Raw genomic sequence first — 20,584 nt, forward strand, 5'->3', positions numbered from 1 at the left:
AGTGTTTTTACAAAGTGTACAGTGGAATAAAGTGGAAGTATGAGAAAGGGTGCAGAAAATGTGATGCTGCTGCTGCTGCTGCTGATTTTTTTCCAGCTTCTCTACACAGAAAAAAGAAGCTTGTAGATGAAGATTGATAAGGGTTAAAATGGTTATAGACTCTTTATATCATATTTATAATAACACTGTACTGTATCAAATACAATAAGTTATATGAGAGGTGATGATGGAGCTTTATAGACAGTTTCATCTCATTGTTTTACTGTTTCCTGTGTCATTTTCAGCCACATTATAGGCAGCTGTTTTCAGAGGGAAAAATCCCAATGTACACTACCTGCTCAACAGACACAGAGAGCGACCAGCTGGTGAACACAGTGGAGCATTTAGCAGCTGAAGAGACAGATGTTTCCCTCAGGAGTTGTTAGAGAGCAAAAACAGAGAGTGCATATTGGACTTAAACTCACCAACTGGACAGAATCACGACTCCAAATGAATGATAATGATAATGAATGATAATGATGCTCCGAAAATGTTGGATGTCATGTAGCTGTTTCCTGATAAGTTCAACATAACAAATGAACCCTTACATGCTGTTCAGGATCAAATTTGACCCAGTTTTAGATTAAAGAACTGTAAAACACCGTATACACATTTCCTTTAGCTGGACCTTTTTTTTAATGTAACCCACACTATACAAAAATGGAGCTGATACACATTTTTATAAAAGCAAATATCATAATATATATATTATATTTAACCTGTTAATTAAAAAAAATAATAATCAAAAATCAGCATTCAAAACAAGTTGTGTTCATCATATTCTATAAAATGTTATTCTAGTGATTGTGAATGTCTTTTTCCATAAGATTAATCAAACAGAAGGATTAATCAAACATGTAATAATGACTAATGAGGGAATTTATGAATGTGAATTGGTGTAAAGTAAACGTTTCACTTGACTGACATGTTGTTTTATCAGCAGGTGAAATATAATAAATTAAGCCTTATTTATACACGTGTTTTAGACTATTTAATTCAAGGAAGGACAGGAGGAAGGAAGTAAGGAGAGAAGGAAGGAAAGAATGAAGGAAAGGAGGAAGGAAGGAAGGAAAGGAGTAAGGAAGTGAGGAAAGAAGTATGGAAGGAGGGGGGAGCAAAGAAAGAGGGAAGGAGGGGAAGAAAAAAGGAAAAATTAAAGAAAGAGGGAGGAAGGAAGGAAAGAAGAGACTGGGTCAGTTTGACCTGGGAGGACGACAGGAGGGTTAATGAATCACACAAAGATAAATAACCACTTGTTTTTGATATTTTCAGTCTATCACGAGCTGAAGTCCTCCCAACCTTGAGCTTCTATTATTCTGTTATTGATTTTCACTGTCAGTCTGAGCTTTGAGCCTCTCTCCTCCTCCTGCTCAGAGGCGTGCAGGGATGCAGAGCAGCTGCAGCCTCCTCCACGGTGCTCAGATGGGTGCTGCCTGTGTTCAGCTCCTGTTGGCTGCCACCCTGTGGACGATGCCTCACATGGGAGCTGCTGCTGCTATGCTGTCGAGCTCCACACAGCAGCAGCTCAATACGACCAGAGCCGGAGCAGACGCACAGTCTGACGTCAGGATGCTCACCGAGGGCATCAGTGCGCCTCACAGCAGACGTAAGCGAGCCATTTCATCCAGGGAGATTAATGCCCTGCTGGACTACCACAACCGAGTCCGCTCTCAGGTCTTCCCCCCTGCTGCTAATATGGAGTTTATGGTGAGGAAATACTGGATTCATGGCAGTTTTTTGATTCTTTCTTTTAGATTATCAGTATAAACATGATAATACATCAACATTAGGTAAACATCTGCAGGTTAAAACTGTCCAGATGTGGTTTTTTTTTTCGGGTCCTGGAAACCACAGAACATCTTTAATATCTCCAAAAACATGCATAACATTGTCTTTTCACCTTGATACTTTTTAAAACAGAATTACAATCATGGTTTTGAACTGAAGATTTGCATTGATAGACTTCTCTTTTACATAGAGGTTTAAGTACTATATGTTCTATATCTGAGATTGGTGTTGACTTTACTGTTTACTCAGCACGACTCCTCCCAAATCCCAAATAATATGAGGAGGCTATTTAGATTTCTGATTTTGGAGTTTCATAATAATTTGTTCATAAACAGGGATGTTACACCTGTCTGAGGTCTGAAACTGAAAACCTTAATAATAATAACTATGTAGGATAATATGCTGCTTTTTTTGTTGGCATCAAATCCAATGCTAGTCCAGTTTGTGAAACTTTGTCAACAAAAACACAAAAGCTTATCTGAAAAAGTTTGAGTTTTATTTTGTTGGGGTTTTTTTTTTCGTACAGTAAACCCACAAAAAATGCAGCAGGAGGCTGATGTGTGAAAGCGTGTTTGGTTTGGTCTTTGTTTGAAGTAGATTATTTTTCTTTCTTTGTCTTTCTGTTTCGCTTTCTCTCTCACTCTCTCTCTCCCTCTCTCTCTGTCTCTTTCTCTCTGTCTCTCTCTCTCTCTCCCTCTCTCTCTCTCTCTCTCTCTCTCTCTCTCTCTCCACAGCTCTGGGATGAAGGACTTGCTAAGTCAGCCGACTCTTGGGCTTCACGATGCATTTGGGATCACGGTCCGCCGCAAGCCATGAAATATTTGGGCCAAAACCTGTCAATCACTACAGGAAGGTAGTGTAGCAGAGAATCAGCTCTCAGTTCATGCAGTATAGTCTTAACATACACTGAACTTACACAGGATACAATGATGAAAACAATACACATGTGGTTATTTTTTGAACTGTGTAGATCAGGGGTGTCAAATATGCGGCCCGTGGGCCAGAACTGGCCCGCTGAAAGATCCAGTCTGGCCCAGTTTCCTTCTTCCTCTTTTCCTTCCTACTTTTCTTCCTTCCTACCTTTCTTCTTTCCTCCTGATCTTCTTTTCCTTCCTTCCTTCCTTCCTTCCTTCCTCCCGATCTTCTTTTCCTTCCTCCCTTCCTTCCTTCCTTCCTTCCATCGGTCCTTCTTCCCTTCCATCTTCCTTTCTTCCATCTTTCATTCCTTCTTCCCCTTGCTCCCTTCTTTCCTTCCTTCCTTCCTTCCTTCTTGTCTTCTCTTCTCATCCTTCCATCTGTCCTTGCTCCCTTTCTTCCTTCCATCTTTCCTTCCTGTATTCTCTTCCTTCTCCTCCTTCTTTTCCTTCCGTCCTTCCTTCCTTTTAGTGGTCCGGCCCACATGAGATCAAATTGGGCTGCATGTGGCCCTTGAATGAAAATGAGTTTGACACCTCTGGTATAGATGAATGACTGATTGTGTGTTGGCTGTGACAGGTACCAGTCCATCACTGATCTGGTCCGGTCCTGGTACGATGAGAGGCATTATTTCTCCTACCCGAACAGATGCAGTGGACCTGTGTGCTCTCACTACACTCAGGTGCAGGATTTGATCATTCAATGCTTTCAAAATACAGTCAAATTTAAACATGTGGTTTTGCTCCTCTAGTCGTTTTAGTATGTTTTATAGATACAAGCATCAAATCATGTTTTATGGTTCCTCTCAGATGGTGTGGGCGAGCACCAACAGAGTGGGATGTGCTCTCAGGAAGTGTGCTAACATATTTGTGTTTGGAAGCACCTGGAGTGAGGCAGTGCTGCTGGTCTGCAACTACTCCATGAAGTAAGAACTATTACGATGTCTTACTATGATATCATGGTAAGATATGCACATGTAATAAATACTGGGAACTGTCTCACACATGCAATATATAAAAAGACCTGCAAACATACACAGCAGCAGTGTGTTGATATAGCCTTTTTAAATCAATTCAGTTGCTTTATTTCACAGGAGAATCCACTCAGCATCATTATAGGTCTTACACTTATGTATCATTTTGATGTACATGCAATTTACTTAAGTATTTCCACTTTTTAAATTCCTTCTGCATCTTCAGAGAGAAATGTATACATGACATTTATCTGACAGCCAAAGCTACTTTGCAGATTATAATGCAGTGACACCCAAGACATGAACATATTAAGCTTTTAAAATGAGCTCTCAACCTCCAACCAGCTGCAATAGTAAAATATACATACATGTTTATGCATCAATAATAATAATAATGGTCAAATATTATGCATATAATAAGACACAATAACAATTGGAGAGGTGGTATTCTGCATAAGAGTTTGAATTATTTGAGTTCATACTTTTGTACGTACTTTCACTACAAATGAAGGCAAGGCAGTTTTATTTATATAGTGCATTTCATACACAATGGCAACTCAATGTGCTTTACATAAAACAGAAAAACATGTAATTTGAGAAACATTAAAACATACAATTAACCCCCCCCCCTCCCCCACACACACTAATAATAAAAACAAAGTACAGAAAAATAGAAATAGAGAAATAAAATGCTAGAATAGAGCATTAAATATAAGATAACAGCATAAAATAATGATTAGCTTTAAAATCATTAAAAGGACATAGAGTGGAAATGAAAGATTAAAATGTAAAGTGCTTTAACCTTCCTGTCGTTCTCCCGGGTCAAATTGACCCCGTCTGCTTTGACTGTTCCTTCCTTCCTTCCTTCCTTTCCTCCCTCCTTTTCGTCCTTCCCTGCTTCCTTCCTTCCGTCCTTCCTTCCTCCCTCCTACCTTCCTTCTTTCCTCTGTCCTTCCTTCCTCCCTTCCTTCTTTCCTTTCCTCTCTCCCTCCTTTTCTTCCTTCCTTCCTTCCTTCCTTCCTTCTGAACACATAGAAAATGAGACCTTCAAGCTAACATCATGTCTTTATGTGTTTCAGAGGAAACTGGGTGGGAGAGGCTCCTTACAGCAGCGGGAAGCCTTGCTCAGCGTGTCCGTCCAGCTACGGCGGCTCCTGCTGGAGAAACCAGTGCTCACCAAACCCAAAAACCAGAAGACTGACAAGATACTGACACACACACACACACACAACACTGGATTTTAAACTTGTTTTAATGGAAGAACGAGAGAAAAGTACAAAGTCATCATCATTACCCATGTAAAGACGAGCTTTCATTAACACACAGGCTGCATAGAAGAAGCAATTTTGACATATATATAAAAAAACCTAATGCAGCTGTCCAGTTACCACTATTACCATCATAGTTATTAATTCATGCGTGTTCATTGCTGTTGATTGTCCAAATTTCACTAAAACAAAATATTATTTTCTTTTATTGGTTGAAAGAAAATTGCCTATTTTTATACTTATTGAAGACATATATATGGAGAGGTTTTTTTTGCACTGTTATTTGATTAATTTGCTGCGTTGTGTGACTATTTGAGAGGCATAGAACAAAGAAATTAAGCACTTTTGTTGTACAGATTATACTTATTGTAACCTTGGATGTGTTATTGATCCTCTTTCTAACCTGATTATAATATTTTTTTCTTTGTTTAACATTAAAAAAAAAACAACAACCTGTCAAGTCATTCCTACAGTAAACCAGGGTGTGTTTTAATTTGTGGTTGTCTGTTTGCCTGGATGAACATTAATTAAGTTATAAATAACCTATGGCACTCTATATCCCTATAAATAATCTGCTGTTCACCACTCGTGTTTATTCACTGCTGCTGCTGCAGGAAATTTTCTGTCCTGCATTTCACCTCATTACATCTCTCCATTTACCCCCTCAGAGGCTTTTCTCTGCCATAAAACTGGAGCCTAATGCAGCTTTTATGGTCTAAAATATGAGAGAATCAGCTGTGCCTTCAGATCAATTTATGGACACACACACACACACACATAAAGACACACACACACACTATTTGATATGGAGAAGTGTCTTGCAAACGAGTGTAAAGAGCAACTTAGCACTTTCTGCATGAGAGGAAAGTTTTTGCTTATTCTACTATTTGTTGTTTTTGCCATTTTTTCTAATTACTCGTCACCAATCTTCACCGCTAGTCGAGGCCTCTACAAACACTCTGGGAAATATCCGTCTTTGCCTCCGTGCCAAGATTTAGAGGAGAAGATTGATCCACTTTTGTGTGTGTGTGAAGCTACAGCCAGCAGTCGTTTATCTTAGCTTAGCATCGAGACTTGATACAGAGGGGGGGGGGGGGGGGGGGGGGTAACTAGATAGGCTCTGTCCAAAGGTAACAAAATCAGCCTACCAGCACCTCTAAATCTCACTAATTACCATCTCATTTGTTTAATCCGTACAAAAAACAAAGTGTAAAAATAACAAGTTGTAGTATTACAGAGGTTTAAGTGTCAGACTGTATCTCGCTGAGGCAAATTAACTTCCTGGTTACGTGCCGTTTTTACTCATTATTGTACAGATTAAACAAACAAGACATAACTTTTTTAATTAAGTGACTTTAAGAGTGGCTGGTACAGTACATTGATTTTGTCATCTTCAGTACAGAGAGAGCCAGGTTAGCTTGATTACATGCTGTAGTTTCATATTTAACCAATTACCATGAATGCAGCATCATTTTTCTCATCTTATTCTCATTTTAGCATCATCATAGCAAGAAAACAACTACTTGTATTTCCCTTTAACAGATTTTAAAATTACACAAGAACACCAGTGATGCTATATTATGAGATAAATCCTGAATATGAGTCTTATATCAGCAAGATTGTCCAAATAAATCACATAAAACATCATTATTAATGAGCATGACCTACTGTAAGACCATAAACACTAACTGCCTGATTGCTAGCTGCTTTCTTTCAACCTTGATGGTGTAAAAATGGCCTTTTAAGAAAGTGAAACAGGTGTATGATTCCCTATTTCTGCAGGGAGGATTGTGGAAATAGCATTTTAGCATTAGTCAGTGGGCGTCCTGCTATCCACACGTGTTTTTGTCGCCCAATTTGACAGCTAAGCAGTGAGCTATACTCTTACCCCCTTCAGTCAAAACAAAACTGATTAGGCCTACGTCACTCATCATACACACAGTTTGTTAGCTGCCACCCTCAGTACATTCTCCACTCCTCTCTGTCTTTTATGTCACTCCCCCGCCTTCTGGCTTTCTCTCTCCTTTTGTATAAACTCTTGTTTCTTATTCAACGCTCGTATTCGCCCCTTAATCTGTATGTTGAGAAACCGCTGTCTGGTAGATGAGGAAGAGGGGGGGAAAGCACATAATAACTTTATGTCTATTTGAGTTTCTATCATCATGTTGCCATAGTTACAGCTGCTATATAGATTGGTGTCCATACGAGCCTGGTTACTGTTTAACCTCCCCACCCACATTTGCCCAGATTAGGAAAATCAATAAGATAACAGCGGCAACACCGGCCTTACCTTGCACCAACAACACCCTTCTCACACTACAGCGGCTCCCAAACTTCCACAATTTACACCTTGTGGTGCAGGAGGAAAAAAAAGTGGATTAAAAAAAAAAACATGCTTGAAAGGAAGCAGAAGACGACATGGTCAATGTAAACACACAAGTCAGCTCAAGTATGGAACTTCCATTTGGTGAGTACACACTCATGTTTTTATCAACTTGTCTCGCCGCATTCAGAGAGAAAAGCTGGAGTGTGGCAGCTGCTTGGCTTTTTTCTTTCTTTTTTCTGTGTCTTTGTGCAGCAGCAGCAGCAGCAACAGCCGCAGCCGCCCGGCTCCTGAGCTCGGCTGGATCACAACTGACTGTTTCTTGAGTGGAAATATCAACCGCCATTTGTATCTGGCTTTTTCACACGGCTGTAATCCAGGAGGTGTGTCAGAGATATGGAGGTTGTTAAAAAAAAAGAAGGCTGTGGAAGCCGGGGCCTTGGTGGTGATGATGGTGCAGAGGCTAGAAAAAGGGATGATTTGAAATGATGTTGTTGCTGCTGTTGACATGAGTAGTGGAGTTTTGAGAAGCTGCAGAGTGTGGATGATGAAGTGTTTTTTTATTCCTGAGGTGCTGAAAACATTCTTTCTGCAGAGTTAGAAGACTGAAATATTAAAGCTGTGATGAAATTTTGATGAGGATTTATATTTTGAAGTAGCTATGGTGTTTTTTTTTATATGATGTTGCACAGCCACAGTGGATGGTTTGATACATTTGACATCACAGAAATCCTCATCCTTCACATCTCTCCTTTATGTTGCTGCTGCTGCTGCTGCTGGAGGCTGCAGACGCTCCCCTGTGTGTGTGTGTGTGTGCGCGCGTGTGTGTGTTTGTGTCTGTTTTGAACAATCTCAGTAAAAACAAAGGCCTCACTGAGCTACCTCTCAACACCGACAGTTAGTCTGGTTTTTATTTTCACTCCTGTTATCATTCATTGAATCATTTGCATGTCACAATGGGATGCGGAGATGCAAATCCATGTTCTCAAAGCTCTGCCAAATGAGAAAAAAAAGATAGAAAATGAGACTATTGTGGAGGTTTGTGTGCCCACCAACAGGTGATTTGCATATTATTGAGCTAAATGATGATCATGATCACTGCTTTCAGATCTTTCTCTGAATAACTCCACTGTTACAGGTGTTAACGGCTCAGCTTTAGTATTTACAAGCTTTATTCCACACATGCTCTCTACTCTGCTACATCAACCCGTTACTATTAGCCTACTTAAAGGATAAGTTCACAATTTATCTATTGTCCTAAAACAATATCTAGAAACATGTTTTTGCTGTAATCGTTCCTCCTTTTCATACTGACCATTATGCATGTTCAATGTAAGTGTTAAAAGTTTGTTTAAAGTTAATAGGAAGCTTCAACCAGCCAAATTATTCAACTCAAGTCAATATCTTTAAAAAAATACAGTTTTAAAGTCTTTTTAGTGCCAAATTAATTGTTTTTGTTGAGATCCTTTAACTGCAGCTGAACAAGAAATGAATATTTTTCTTAAAAAAAGGCTGTAACTGTGGAAGATATCAACTTAATTTTATTAAGACAGATGGCTGAAGCCTCATACTATCACTAAAATACGAGGACTTTGGATTTGTGTTCCCCATCACTTACATTGTAAGCACACTTAGAGTAGATCTTCTAATTGTCAGTATGAACAGGAGGGATGATCACAGCAAGAAAACACTGTTTCAATGTTCATCTGGGCTCCTGACTGTTGTTTTAAGACTGATTGTCCTTTGGCACAGTGAAATTCATCATTCTGTCTCAATAGAAAGGTGTGTTTGTTTTTCCTTTCACCTGTTTGAAACTCTTTTCCTGTTATGTGATCAGACAGTAATAGTGATGTGTAACATGAACTGAACCCCTGGAGGACTTAATAGATGATAAAATTAAGAATATATATATAAATGCAGCACAGACTCTGTTGCTGTAGTAGATTGGTGATATTGTGATTATTTGTGATATTGGTCATTTACTCCACCTGACAAGCTAATCACTGAACATAAACAGTGTGCAGAGAGGCGTTGTCCATACTGTATTTATAAACAATGGTGCATGAGGACGCAGGTGTGTTGAGTATGGATGTATGAAGTTATCTGGATACAGGGAGAGTGCCACATAGACATAGTGGCCAAACAATGTAATTACATCACGAGATGCTGTTGAGCCTAAGAAGACTTTTCCCCATAAACTTATATAAAAAAGAGACATCTGATATATTTTTTGAGCATCATGACCCCTGAAAAATGACTCATTTCACTATCAGAGGTGGATCCATTCAGTCTGATCACATTTTGAAATTCTAGACAAGCGGCAAGATTGAATTGTTTTATCCCCATTCACGTTAGCCACAGGGCTAAACTGGAAGTTTGCTCCGTGGAAGCATCAGACCCACAGAGTGTGAGCAATATATTTTCAGGAAGTTGCTTATTTGGCTTCACGCACCATTGAGTTACTTTCCTATGAATGAACGAGGCCCTTCATCAACACTGTGTCCAGTCCTGTTTAGACATCCATGCTGTTGATGCTGATGTATCACAAGTCTTGAGTATAAACTTCTTTGAGATATGAGCGTGAAAAAATGGCAATTGTTTACTGAAAGTATGGTGGCCTCTTGAAGACTGAATGTGAAAACTTGACACTATTACTCTTTGGAGCCATTTCTGAACCATTTTTAACCATTTTTAGACAACGTCAGAGGTCTGCAGCACAAAGGAATAAGATACGATCAGGCTTTTAATACACATAAAATACTAAGTAGATCAATCCATTGTTGGTTTGGCTCTGTGCATTAGATTTATTGACAATAAGAAAACATAGAAAATCACCAGTCTTATCCTTTAAAGGATAAGTATGACGATAACCTACATTGTTCTTATTGTCAACAAATCCAACAGTAAATTGAAACAAGGATTGTCTGATATAGTTTATCCTCTCTGAATCACAGAAATGAGCCACACAGTTGCACCAGGTTACATTATTCCCTCATTACTATGAACACACACACACACACACACACACACACACACACACACACACACACACACACACACACACACACACACACACACACACACACAGTAGTTTATATTGAGTCAGTCCCACATATCGGCCGGCTGCCATATGTCCTCTCAACTGTGTATTCATCTGCAACTGAAAAAAGTCCCCAACAAACAAGCTTTTTTCTCCTGTTGGAGTAAAACTACAGTGGCCAGTAGTTTTTAACCCTTTCATGCATGAATTATAATAACCTCAGTCAAGATTTTTCTCCTAATATTTTTAATTTCTCTTTATGCATGAAAAAAACATATTTGAACTTCATTTTTTCGTTCACCAAACGATATACTATGACATTATAATAACATAAATCAACTGATCTATGACCAAAAACATTACTGCAGGTTTAGTGGTAGTGTATGGGATGATGCACTAGTGTCCACTGTGGAGGCTGAAGCGTAACTATGTCATCAAAATCCTTTCATACATAAGAAAACAGCTTTTGAATAGCTGTCCACTGCAGTGACCACTATGCGTGAAAGGGTTAAGGAAATAAAAAGCATCTTTAAACACAATTGTAGATATCTGTTACATTTCTTTTAATAAAATTTGCATCTTCAGCAAGAACCAGTGAGCTTACAGCCGGACTAGCACGCCATTTATTTAGATTTATTAACAATATCATTGAAACTACACTCTGTATAAAACAGAATCAGATGATGCAGTGTTTGTGTTAGTCTCCGTTTATCCTCTCCTATTAAGTGACAGGATATTCGAGTGTTTTGGTTATAACCACCTAAAACCTGTGAGTGAGCTGCTTTGTGTGTTTTGAGTGGATCAGCGACCTTTTTCTGAGAGGATTTGTTTACAGTATATACTTAACAACAAATCGCCCCCCCAAAAAACTGGGACACATTTATGTTACAAATGCATTCTTTGGCAGCGGCCCACTCTAAGCTTCTTTTTGGCCTCGATCGGGTTATACTATGCTTCTTTGTCCGAATAAACTGCAAACCAGTGTTTGGGTCACTTCTACTTTAAAGTGGTGCTGACACAAGGTTATTATAGTTTTGAAATTTTCTTTAGTTTTTATTTAGTTTTTCAGTTTGCTTTTTTTATTTCAGTTTAGTTTTAGTTAGTTCATCAAGTGATTTAGTAGTTTTAGTTTAGTTTTATTTTGAAGGAATTGAGTAGTTTTAGTTTAGTTTTATTTTGAAAGAATTGGCCAGTTTTAGTTTAGTTTTATTTTGAAGGAATTGACTAGTTTTAGTTTAGTTTTATTTTGAAGGAATTGACTAGTTTTAGTTTAGTTTTATTTTGAAGGAATTGACTAGTTTCAGTTCAGTTTTTATTTAGTTTTATTCTTAGTCTTAGTTTTCCAGGTATTAAGAGAAAGCCTCGACTTGTAGAAGCTGAAAAGGATGAAAGAATGAGTGACACCAAATATGATTTATCATCAAGTCCTTTTTCATTTCATTCTTTAACCACGAAGCATAGCGGCTGCTGCAGGACAGGAAGTAATCGAGGGAGAAAACAAAGCTGAATTTATCTGCAATTCAGTTTAGTTTAGTTAGTTAGTGTTCATTGTAGTTTTTATTTAGTTTCTTTTTTTTAATTGTAGTTTTTATTTATTTATTAGTTATTATTTATTAGTTTTTATATATTTATCATAATAACCCTGGTGCTGACACAATGTCCCTTACGAGCATTATAAATTAAACATATGTAAATTCTAATGTCATATATACTACATAGATGGAGACTTCAGCAGCAGATAGCAATATAAAGATCATCATGACTAAAGGCAATCATATCAAAGATGTCGACCAGTTTCTCCTCAAACTTCCTCTTTAACATGATTATTTAACTTATGATATAAATAACTTTGTGTCAGTCACATCTGATTAATTGCTCAACGGTCACAGCCTGGACAAACTCCCCGAGCAGCGCTGTTGGCAGAATCACTTGGTGAATGTAAACATGACAACAGCCGTTCAACAGCCCCTCAGCGGATATCTGTTTGCCTACGAAGCTGAATGAGTTGACCGCAGGGCGCACAGCGAGGTCTGGCTCCTCAATGTTACCCCATCTGAGTCACACAGAACGAGGTCTGGCTCCTCAGTGTTACCCCATCTGAGTAACACACAGCGAGGTCTGGCTCCTTGGTGTTACCCCATCTGAGTCACACAGAGCGAGGTCTGGGTCCTCAGTGTTACCCCATCTGAGTAACACACAGCGAGGTCTGGCTCCTTGGTGTTACCCCATCTGAGTCACACAGAGCGAGGTCTGGCTCCTCAGCGTTACCCCATCTGAGTCACACAGAGCGAGGTCTGGCTCCTCAGTGTTACCCCATCTGAGTCACACAAAGCGAGCGAGGTCTGGCTCCTCAGCGTTACCCCATCTGAGTCACACAAAGCGAGGTCTGGCTCCGCAGTGTTACCCCATCTGAGTCACACAGAGCGAGGTCTGGCTCCTCAGTGTTACCCCATCTGAGTCACACAGAGCGAGGTCTGGCTCCTCAGTGTTACGGTTGATGTTCCTCTTTTCCACGCAGGTCATTTAGAAATCCACTCCTAACGTGATGCAGTGATGAAGGCTAATATGAGGCTTCAGCAGTCCGAGTTAAACAAATCAAGCAGATATTTACCAGAAGCTGAAGTCTTTTTAGTACAAAATTCCCTCTTTGTGTTTCCTTGCTGAGCTACAGTGGAGAGACACAGAATTTCACACTAAATAAAGACACCAGATTTGTCTAAACTTGACTGAACAGATCAATTTTGGATCCATTTATATGAAGAAAAGGAACAATTACAGCTGCCAAAATTACTCTTACAATATGAATATTACCATGTAACTACTGTTAAAGCTATTCTTACCTTTCTTGCATTTCAAACCACACATTTAAAAAACTTAAACAGCCGATGTTGATTCTTGTTTTAGCTCTTGTTGCATCAAGCTCTTTCTTTGTGGTGGCTTTTTCTAATATACTTTTCTTTTTCTCCATGGGAGCGGCTGGAGGTGGAAGCCTTGGCCCACTTTTGTCTGTCATTGTCAGTCGTTACTGTCTGTTTACGGCTATCTCCGTGGTGGTCCGAACATTTCAGAGTGTCATTACCTTATTAATAGCATTTTAACCTAAACGAAAAAAGTATAAAAATGTAACAAAGGTAAGGGTAGCTTTAAGAGAGACTTTATTTTGTAATTTTCATCTGGGAAGAATGTAGGATTTTATTTAATTGGATTAAATCATTACTCAATTATTACACACTTACTTATCATAGGCTCTCTCCATAAACACATTACTATTATAACCAGCTGTAACTAAATATCAGGGGATGCTAACACAAACCTTATTAGGCTGACAAATTTAAAAATTAATGCTCATTTTAGATTCTTTACTTTGCAAATTGTCATCATGCAGCTTTGTTTCAGCTCACTATAATAAAAAATGTTTGTTTAGCCACTTTATGACTCTCTATTCTTGTATAACCAGGTGTTACTATATGAACTGATCACACAGTAAGAGTAATGCATGATCTCTATGTACAGTATTTTAAAATAAGATGCTTTAAAGCTTTAAAATAAACAGTGTAGTGTCAGCTAATGAAGTGAAATGTACTGTTTACTGTAATAAAATATGATTTTCAGCCAATCTACATCTACACGTGTCTCTCTGCTGTTATACAGAAGCCCAATTAGCAGCCTGTTTGGAGGGAGGGTATTACACACTGTTCGTTTGACACTATTAATCCGGGTGTTCAAGTCTCCAATCAAATCTCATTGTGACAGGCATTAGAGGATTATCCCCGTGTGCCTTGGGCCCTTACAACCAGCCCAGTGGCCCCGGCAAAACAGCACTAACCAGTAACAGTGGCCCTGCTTCTCCTCCCAGCCTGCCTCAGCCTGGCTGGGCCCGAGAGAGCCGCCGAGGCTCATGGGCCTTCGCTCAGCTGGCCGGCTCACTGTCAGGGCTCGGCCTTCACAGGGATGTATGGCCAGGATGGGACGCTGCACTTCTCCAACCCAGGTAAAGGCAAAAAAACGAGGGAGAAATTTCCCCAAACGAGGCAGAAAGAATGGTGAGAATTAGTCGACGCTTGTAGATTATTCCAGAGTTTAATAACAAGCTGGTGTTTGCGTATTAGAGGCACAGAGCTGTTTGTGGTGGAGAGTAAAGCTGCTGGAAGCTGATGTGAAAGTGTTACACAGTAGTTATACATGTTTCTGATTCACTGCTGCTTGAATATTTAGAAAGAAATGTGATGTATAGAGCTGTTTTTAAGACAGAGAAGCTTTGAATGTTGGATGTTTTCGAAGAGTTTGAGTAAAACTACAGTGGCCAGTAGTTTTTAAGGAAATAAAAAGTATCTTTAAACACAATTGTTGATATCTGTTACATTTCTTTTAATAAGATTTGCATCTTCAGCAAGAACCAGTGAGCTTACAGCCAGACTAGCACGCCATTTCTTTTTTTTTTCATTAGATTTGTTAACAATAACAAAAAATAAGGAATAAATGTATGTATGGGATACATACTGCTGCTTGAATATATGTGTAGAGCTGTTTTTGAGACAGAAAAGCTTTGAATGTTGGATGTTTTTGAAGAGCTGCTTCATTGAGTGAAAATATATGGACTGAAATTGATGTTAAATTCATGTTTGTTAGGCTACAAATGGGCTCTATGTGATGATGACTACAAAATAATTCAGCGATTGAACAGTTTGAGCAGTCTGAACTGAGTGTTGACTACTGTTATGTGTCCACATGATGGCAGTAGTAAGCAACGATATCATCATGGCTGACAGACAGACGTGGTGGGAGCCAACAGTACATTCACTCAAGTACCACTCAGGCATAATGTTGAGCTACTTGTACTTCGAGTACTTCCATTTTATGCTACTTGATACTTTAACAGCACAACATTTATCTGGCAGTTTTAGTCACTCGTTACTTACAGATTAAAGATTTCAATTGTAAAACTTGAGATGAGTTTATAAAATATGCTGCATTTTTATAGGTTGAAGCACCCAAAAGTTGTTAAAATCAGCTCCTCCTTGGCTCCCTACATGATAATCCAAATGTCACTGTAACACTGAGAGGAGCCAATATAGTACTTTTAATGCTTTAGGGTTAGGGTTAGGGTTTTGCTGATGAGACTTTTTTTTACATTAAAAAATAATTGAAAATCTACTTGAGTTAATTTTATTTATACAGTGCAATATCGCCCTAAATTCAGATGAGGAAAAACTCCCTTTAAAACCCTTTAATGGAGAAAATCAGATGAGGGATTTCTCTTCCAGGATGGACAGATTTGCAATAGATGTTGTAGGAGACCGAAAAAGCCAAATTACAGAAGTTCAGGACTTTTAGATTTTCAAACAGTTTTATTATGTTTTCTTTACTTAAAAATATGATTGAAATACTTCCTGAACATCTACCTCTCTGCGTCTGTGACATTGAAATAAAAAATGAAAGCGTGATCAGATGACATAGTTTGTTCAGCTCAGTTTGTTCAGTCCAGAGCAGCATGTGACCTCAGCATGCAGGTAGAGAGAGAGAGAGAGAGAGAGAGAGAGAGAGAGAGATCAGCGAATGAACACGGATGAAAATGAGCTGATGAAAGTGTTGAAACTGACGCATGCAATCAACAGGTTCTCCATCAGATGAACCGTAACGTGTTTGACTTATCAAATCAAGTATAAAAGCACAAATCTTTATATTTGTGCAACATAATATTTTTCCACTCCTGTTCCCGTTAGTCACATTTCAATTTTGTATGAAGTCGTCGAAGGCGCTGACGGGGGATGAGGTCGAATCCCTAAATATTTTACTGCCTTGTTGTTCAGGCTGTGGAGGTTAAACGTCTATTGATCGTGTGATGACTGAAGGACCTATAGAGAATCACAGAGAGATAAAAGTGCTCAGGGCAGAGCTGCTGACAGAGGTGAGACAGAGGGCCAGCAGTCAAAATGAATTCTCAGCAAAACAGAGTTAATGATTGCAGAGTCTTATCACACACTGTGATTGATTTACGTCTTGCATGGGCCTTCGTGTTTATTGATGCAATTGTTTACTTATTTGGTGGCACAGAGGCTACTTGAGTTTTTTTTTCTGACTGGAAGATGAAACATGTTTTTTTTTTTAGTAGATTGAAGCAAGAGAATATTGCCTTCAATTTGACACATCTATTATAAAGATGCACTGAAGGGTTTTTTTGGCTTTTAAAGATAAATATGACATGAGGAGATATTTTAAGTGAGGCATGATTGTGCATGAGAACTAGAGGTATGTGAAGAGAAATGCAAAGAAGTTCATTATATGCATTGTCAGAAGAGCATTTTAAAGACACAGCCTCATACATCATTTGGAAATTTAAAAAAAGAAAGAAAGAAACTCCTCATTGCTCATCACTGTTTTATCTTTTTTCTCCAGCTACACACCTCCCTCATTTATTTATCTAAGTTTTATCACCCTGTAATATTGTGAGATACTGAAGAACTAAATAGGCACTACTGGTTTATCATTACCTCGAGACCAAATAGTTATCATGGGTGAGGACAATATGACAGCTCAGTTTCAGGGAGTAGATCTGATACCAAAAAAGATATTATATTTACTTAAATCAGATTTGTCTCACACAGTTAAACATTCCCTTAAAGGTGAGATTATAAGACTGAAGAGAAACTTAAAAAAAACAGCATTTATGAGTATATTTGATCTTTTTTAAAGGACTGTGGTTACGTGAGGCCAATCTTTAAGGCTCTGTTTGGCAAACCTGATAATATCCATGATTACATTTATCATCTTAGCACAGAACCTTAGAAACTACAGAAGAAACCCTTCAGGGTGTCAACTGGCTTTGTTTAACATGGTCTGCAGGCCTCTGAGCACAGATTAGTTTCATCAGGTATAAACTGTTCTAATTTGACAGCAAAGAGAAAAAGAGGATAGAAATGTTATTAAGCTGGAGTTGTGAAGAAGTAGTTTCAACGATAAAGACACAAGGGTAAGGGTTAGAAGAAGTATTAAACACAATCTGACAAATTAAACGTGCTTTTGTGAAAATGTCTAAATTTCAAAATGGTCATTATCTTCACAAAAAAAAACCCAATTTGTGTCATTATGGGCATAGAAGGTAACTGACAATATTCCAGTGGCAAAGAAAATATGATATTCCCCCGGTCGGTCACGGGGGGCTTGCATAAGCTGTGTTATTTGCAGATAGTTATCTGTTGACAAGGTCTTTGCCATGACACTCTACTCACCTATCTCCTCCATCTACTGCAGGAGAGCAGAGCAGCAGCCCTTTTTCTGCTGGTCTCAAATCTGCTGCAGCCAGCACATTGTCTCCTTCTGTTTTTACTCTTATCAACATCAACACGCTCCTGGATGTGCCTCTCAAACACTCACATTTCCCCTGTGGTGTGGCTCTCTGTGAAAGAACAAAATAAGTCCCCAGACAGTGCATATTCCACGTATGGTTTTTAACGCTCCCAGGCCATTCATGATCGTCTTTTTCCTCCCAGCTTCTGGCTCCTGTATTTTGATATTTTACTACGCTGCTTCCCTGCTGCTTTGCCTTTCAGATCGGACTTGGGGTAATGAAATGTAGTCATTGAGGAGAAGGTACAAATAGGCAGTGGTTGCAAATGGAGTTTGGTCAGTGGTCGGAGATTCCTATTCAGAAGATAGACAGGACTTTGTTCACAAACTGGAGTTTGAAGTTTCAAAGGGGAGAATCACACAAGTGTTACATCAGGTCTCAGCGATCCTTTGACTTTTAGCCCCGGGGCAGGAGTTTGGGTGACTGATTATAAGACAGTCACTCTCTGGCCCATCACATTTCATCATGGCAGCTTCCTCCCGTGTTTAATATGGATTTAACAGCTAAATGTCAGGCAGCTGAAGCCAATATCAAAGTGCTGCGTAAAAGCTCTATTTAAGACCAATTTAATTTCACGAACATTAAATCGAAACTAAAACAATGACAAAATGAGTCTATTTGATTTCATTTGATGACATGCAGATAAAGCACTTTATATATAACTATATAAATATATTATAAAATGAAGATAAGAGAAGCTGGAAATAGCATGTAACACAAAGTATTACGCATAAAACTGAAGCTGTACACAGAATAAAAACACTATTTCATGATAACATCAAGTACTGTTTGCTGCATTATAGACTAAAGTGAAAGTTTGACATCCAGATTTCATCATTAAATTGTAATAAAAACTTTGGTCTAAGAGGAGTGCTGGCACTTGGCCATATAGGCATTGTGCACTTGACCGACTGCATACTTAAACATGCCCCGATAATTGTAATACAAAGTCCACAGTAATAAAAAGTAAATACAAAGCCAATTCATTATAATACAATGTAGCCATACATATCATTGTCTTCATTTTATCTGGTGATGTCTTGTCACGAAATTTACTGTGGACATTCGGACAGTTTTGAAGACAAAATTAGATGAATCTAATAATTACTAGTTGTGGTGCTACTTCAGGGATCCTCTGACCTTTCTGCAGGTGTCAGGTTAAAATATATTTTATTGGATATTTTGGTTTATGATGAAATTGCTATTTAGCAAATGTCAGCATGCTAACGTGCTAAACTAAGCATTTTCATTGAGTGCATGTTAGCGTTTAGCTCAAAACACTGCTGTGTCTCGTAGGCTAAAACCTTACTGAACCGTTAGCTTGGCTGCAGACTCTTTGGCGGCATTCGGAACAACTTGACCCCTGCATGAAAAGATTCAGTTATTTCATTTATTCGAACCTTGTACAAGGCTATGCATTGATGTAGCTAACAGAAGTTAGGCATGAAGGCATGAAGTTATCTGTTGCTCGGCTGGTGCAAACGCCAAAAAAAGGTTCTAGCTTCCAGGTTTACTTCTGTGTTATTCGGACCACTGAATATGTGCAGTAGTGTTTCTGCAAGTTCCTGTTCGGACCATAGATTTTACATTGTGATGACATCACAGATTTATAAATTGCTTTAGATTTTACACATATAAAACCGCCATGGATCCAAGAATCCAGAGAAAGAGTCAAAATTGACCATGTTTGCCGTTCAAAGTGTCCTGTCATGTCTCTTTTATATTGGTGGTCTATGGGGAAAATGCTTTTTGGGCCGCAGGGGCGAATTTTTCTCTGCAATACAGCGAGTGACCACTGGGAAAAGTCAGCTGATGGCTGAGTGGTGGTAGCCCTATCCAGCTCTTATGATACATCCATGGGCTTGGCTAGCAGAAATCTCTACTGAGCATGCTCCGTGGATGCATAGGCCCACTGAACTTGTGCAGTATGTTTTTATCTGGGTCAGTTCTTTACAGCAAGAAGTGGCATTTTTGGCTTCATGTGCTACAGGGCTCCATCTCCAATGGTGCATCCAGTTCAATTTATGCATGCATGGTTCTGCTGAATGCCACTAAATTCTGCACACTGCACCTTTAATACCAGTATTTGACTTTGAATTTGTTTTTTTGGCTAAACTTCTTACTCTGTAGTCTTGAATCATGAATAAGGTGACTACATTTGAATCTGTCACCAAGGACAACTTGTTTTACCGTAACATTACTCCAGTTGTTTTATAGCCTCCTTGCACGTGTCAGTCCACCCTCACCTCTGTGGGAACGTAGACACATTAATGTTAACACAAACCCCCCGCCCCAAAATGAAGATAAGTTATGGGACAATATCGAGCTTACCTGCCCTATCTAACACATCAGAACAGTTTGTCAGTTCTTGATTAAGAAAGCAATAACCATGCAGATTATACTTTATAGTCCTGTATATGACTGTTCCTTGAGAAGTTCACAGAATTTTTTAAGATGGGAGCAGAGATAAAAACCACTTTAATGACAAGGAAGATAAGATTTGGCTCTGAGTGACTCATGTAAAGCTCCACTCTGTGTCTCCCATCCTCCCTTCCCCCCCTCCCCACACCCCTCCGCTCTGCTCACTCGCTCACTGCTTTGAAATAATCAGCACACTTCTTGAGCAAATATGGGCATTGCAGAAGAGCAGAGCGGATCGAACGTGAAGAAATGTTGTAATGGATGACCTCTGCACACACAAGCGAAACAACACGCACCAATTAAGGTTCGAGGTTTGATGCAGAAAAGCCATTATCAGTGTATGAGTGTGTAAAAAGCTACTAATCATTTTTTGATCACAGGTGTAGTTTCTATTGAGTTAATCAGGTTAATAAAAGGCCTTCGTCGTATTTAATCACTGTGAGAAGCAAAGATCAATGAATCTGTGAGC

General features: G+C 38.9%; 1 protein-coding gene across 1 annotated transcript; it reads left to right on the plus strand.

The window, feature by feature from the left end:
• Positions 1-1,334: 1,334 nt before the first annotated feature.
• On the plus strand, positions 1,335-5,176 carry r3hdml (R3H domain containing-like). The gene is made up of 5 exons (XM_053318467.1): positions 1,335-1,746; positions 2,562-2,680; positions 3,322-3,424; positions 3,552-3,667; positions 4,795-5,176. Exons 1-5 carry the CDS (start codon positions 1,426-1,428, stop codon positions 4,925-4,927), a joined length of 792 nt encoding a protein of 263 aa, XP_053174442.1. The 5' UTR covers positions 1,335-1,425; the 3' UTR covers positions 4,928-5,176.
• Positions 5,177-20,584: the final 15,408 nt, after the last annotated feature.

Source organism: Scomber japonicus, chromosome 4 (genome assembly GCF_027409825.1).
Source record: "Scomber japonicus isolate fScoJap1 chromosome 4, fScoJap1.pri, whole genome shotgun sequence".
In the NCBI taxonomy this organism is placed as follows: domain Eukaryota; kingdom Metazoa; phylum Chordata; class Actinopteri; order Scombriformes; family Scombridae; genus Scomber; species Scomber japonicus.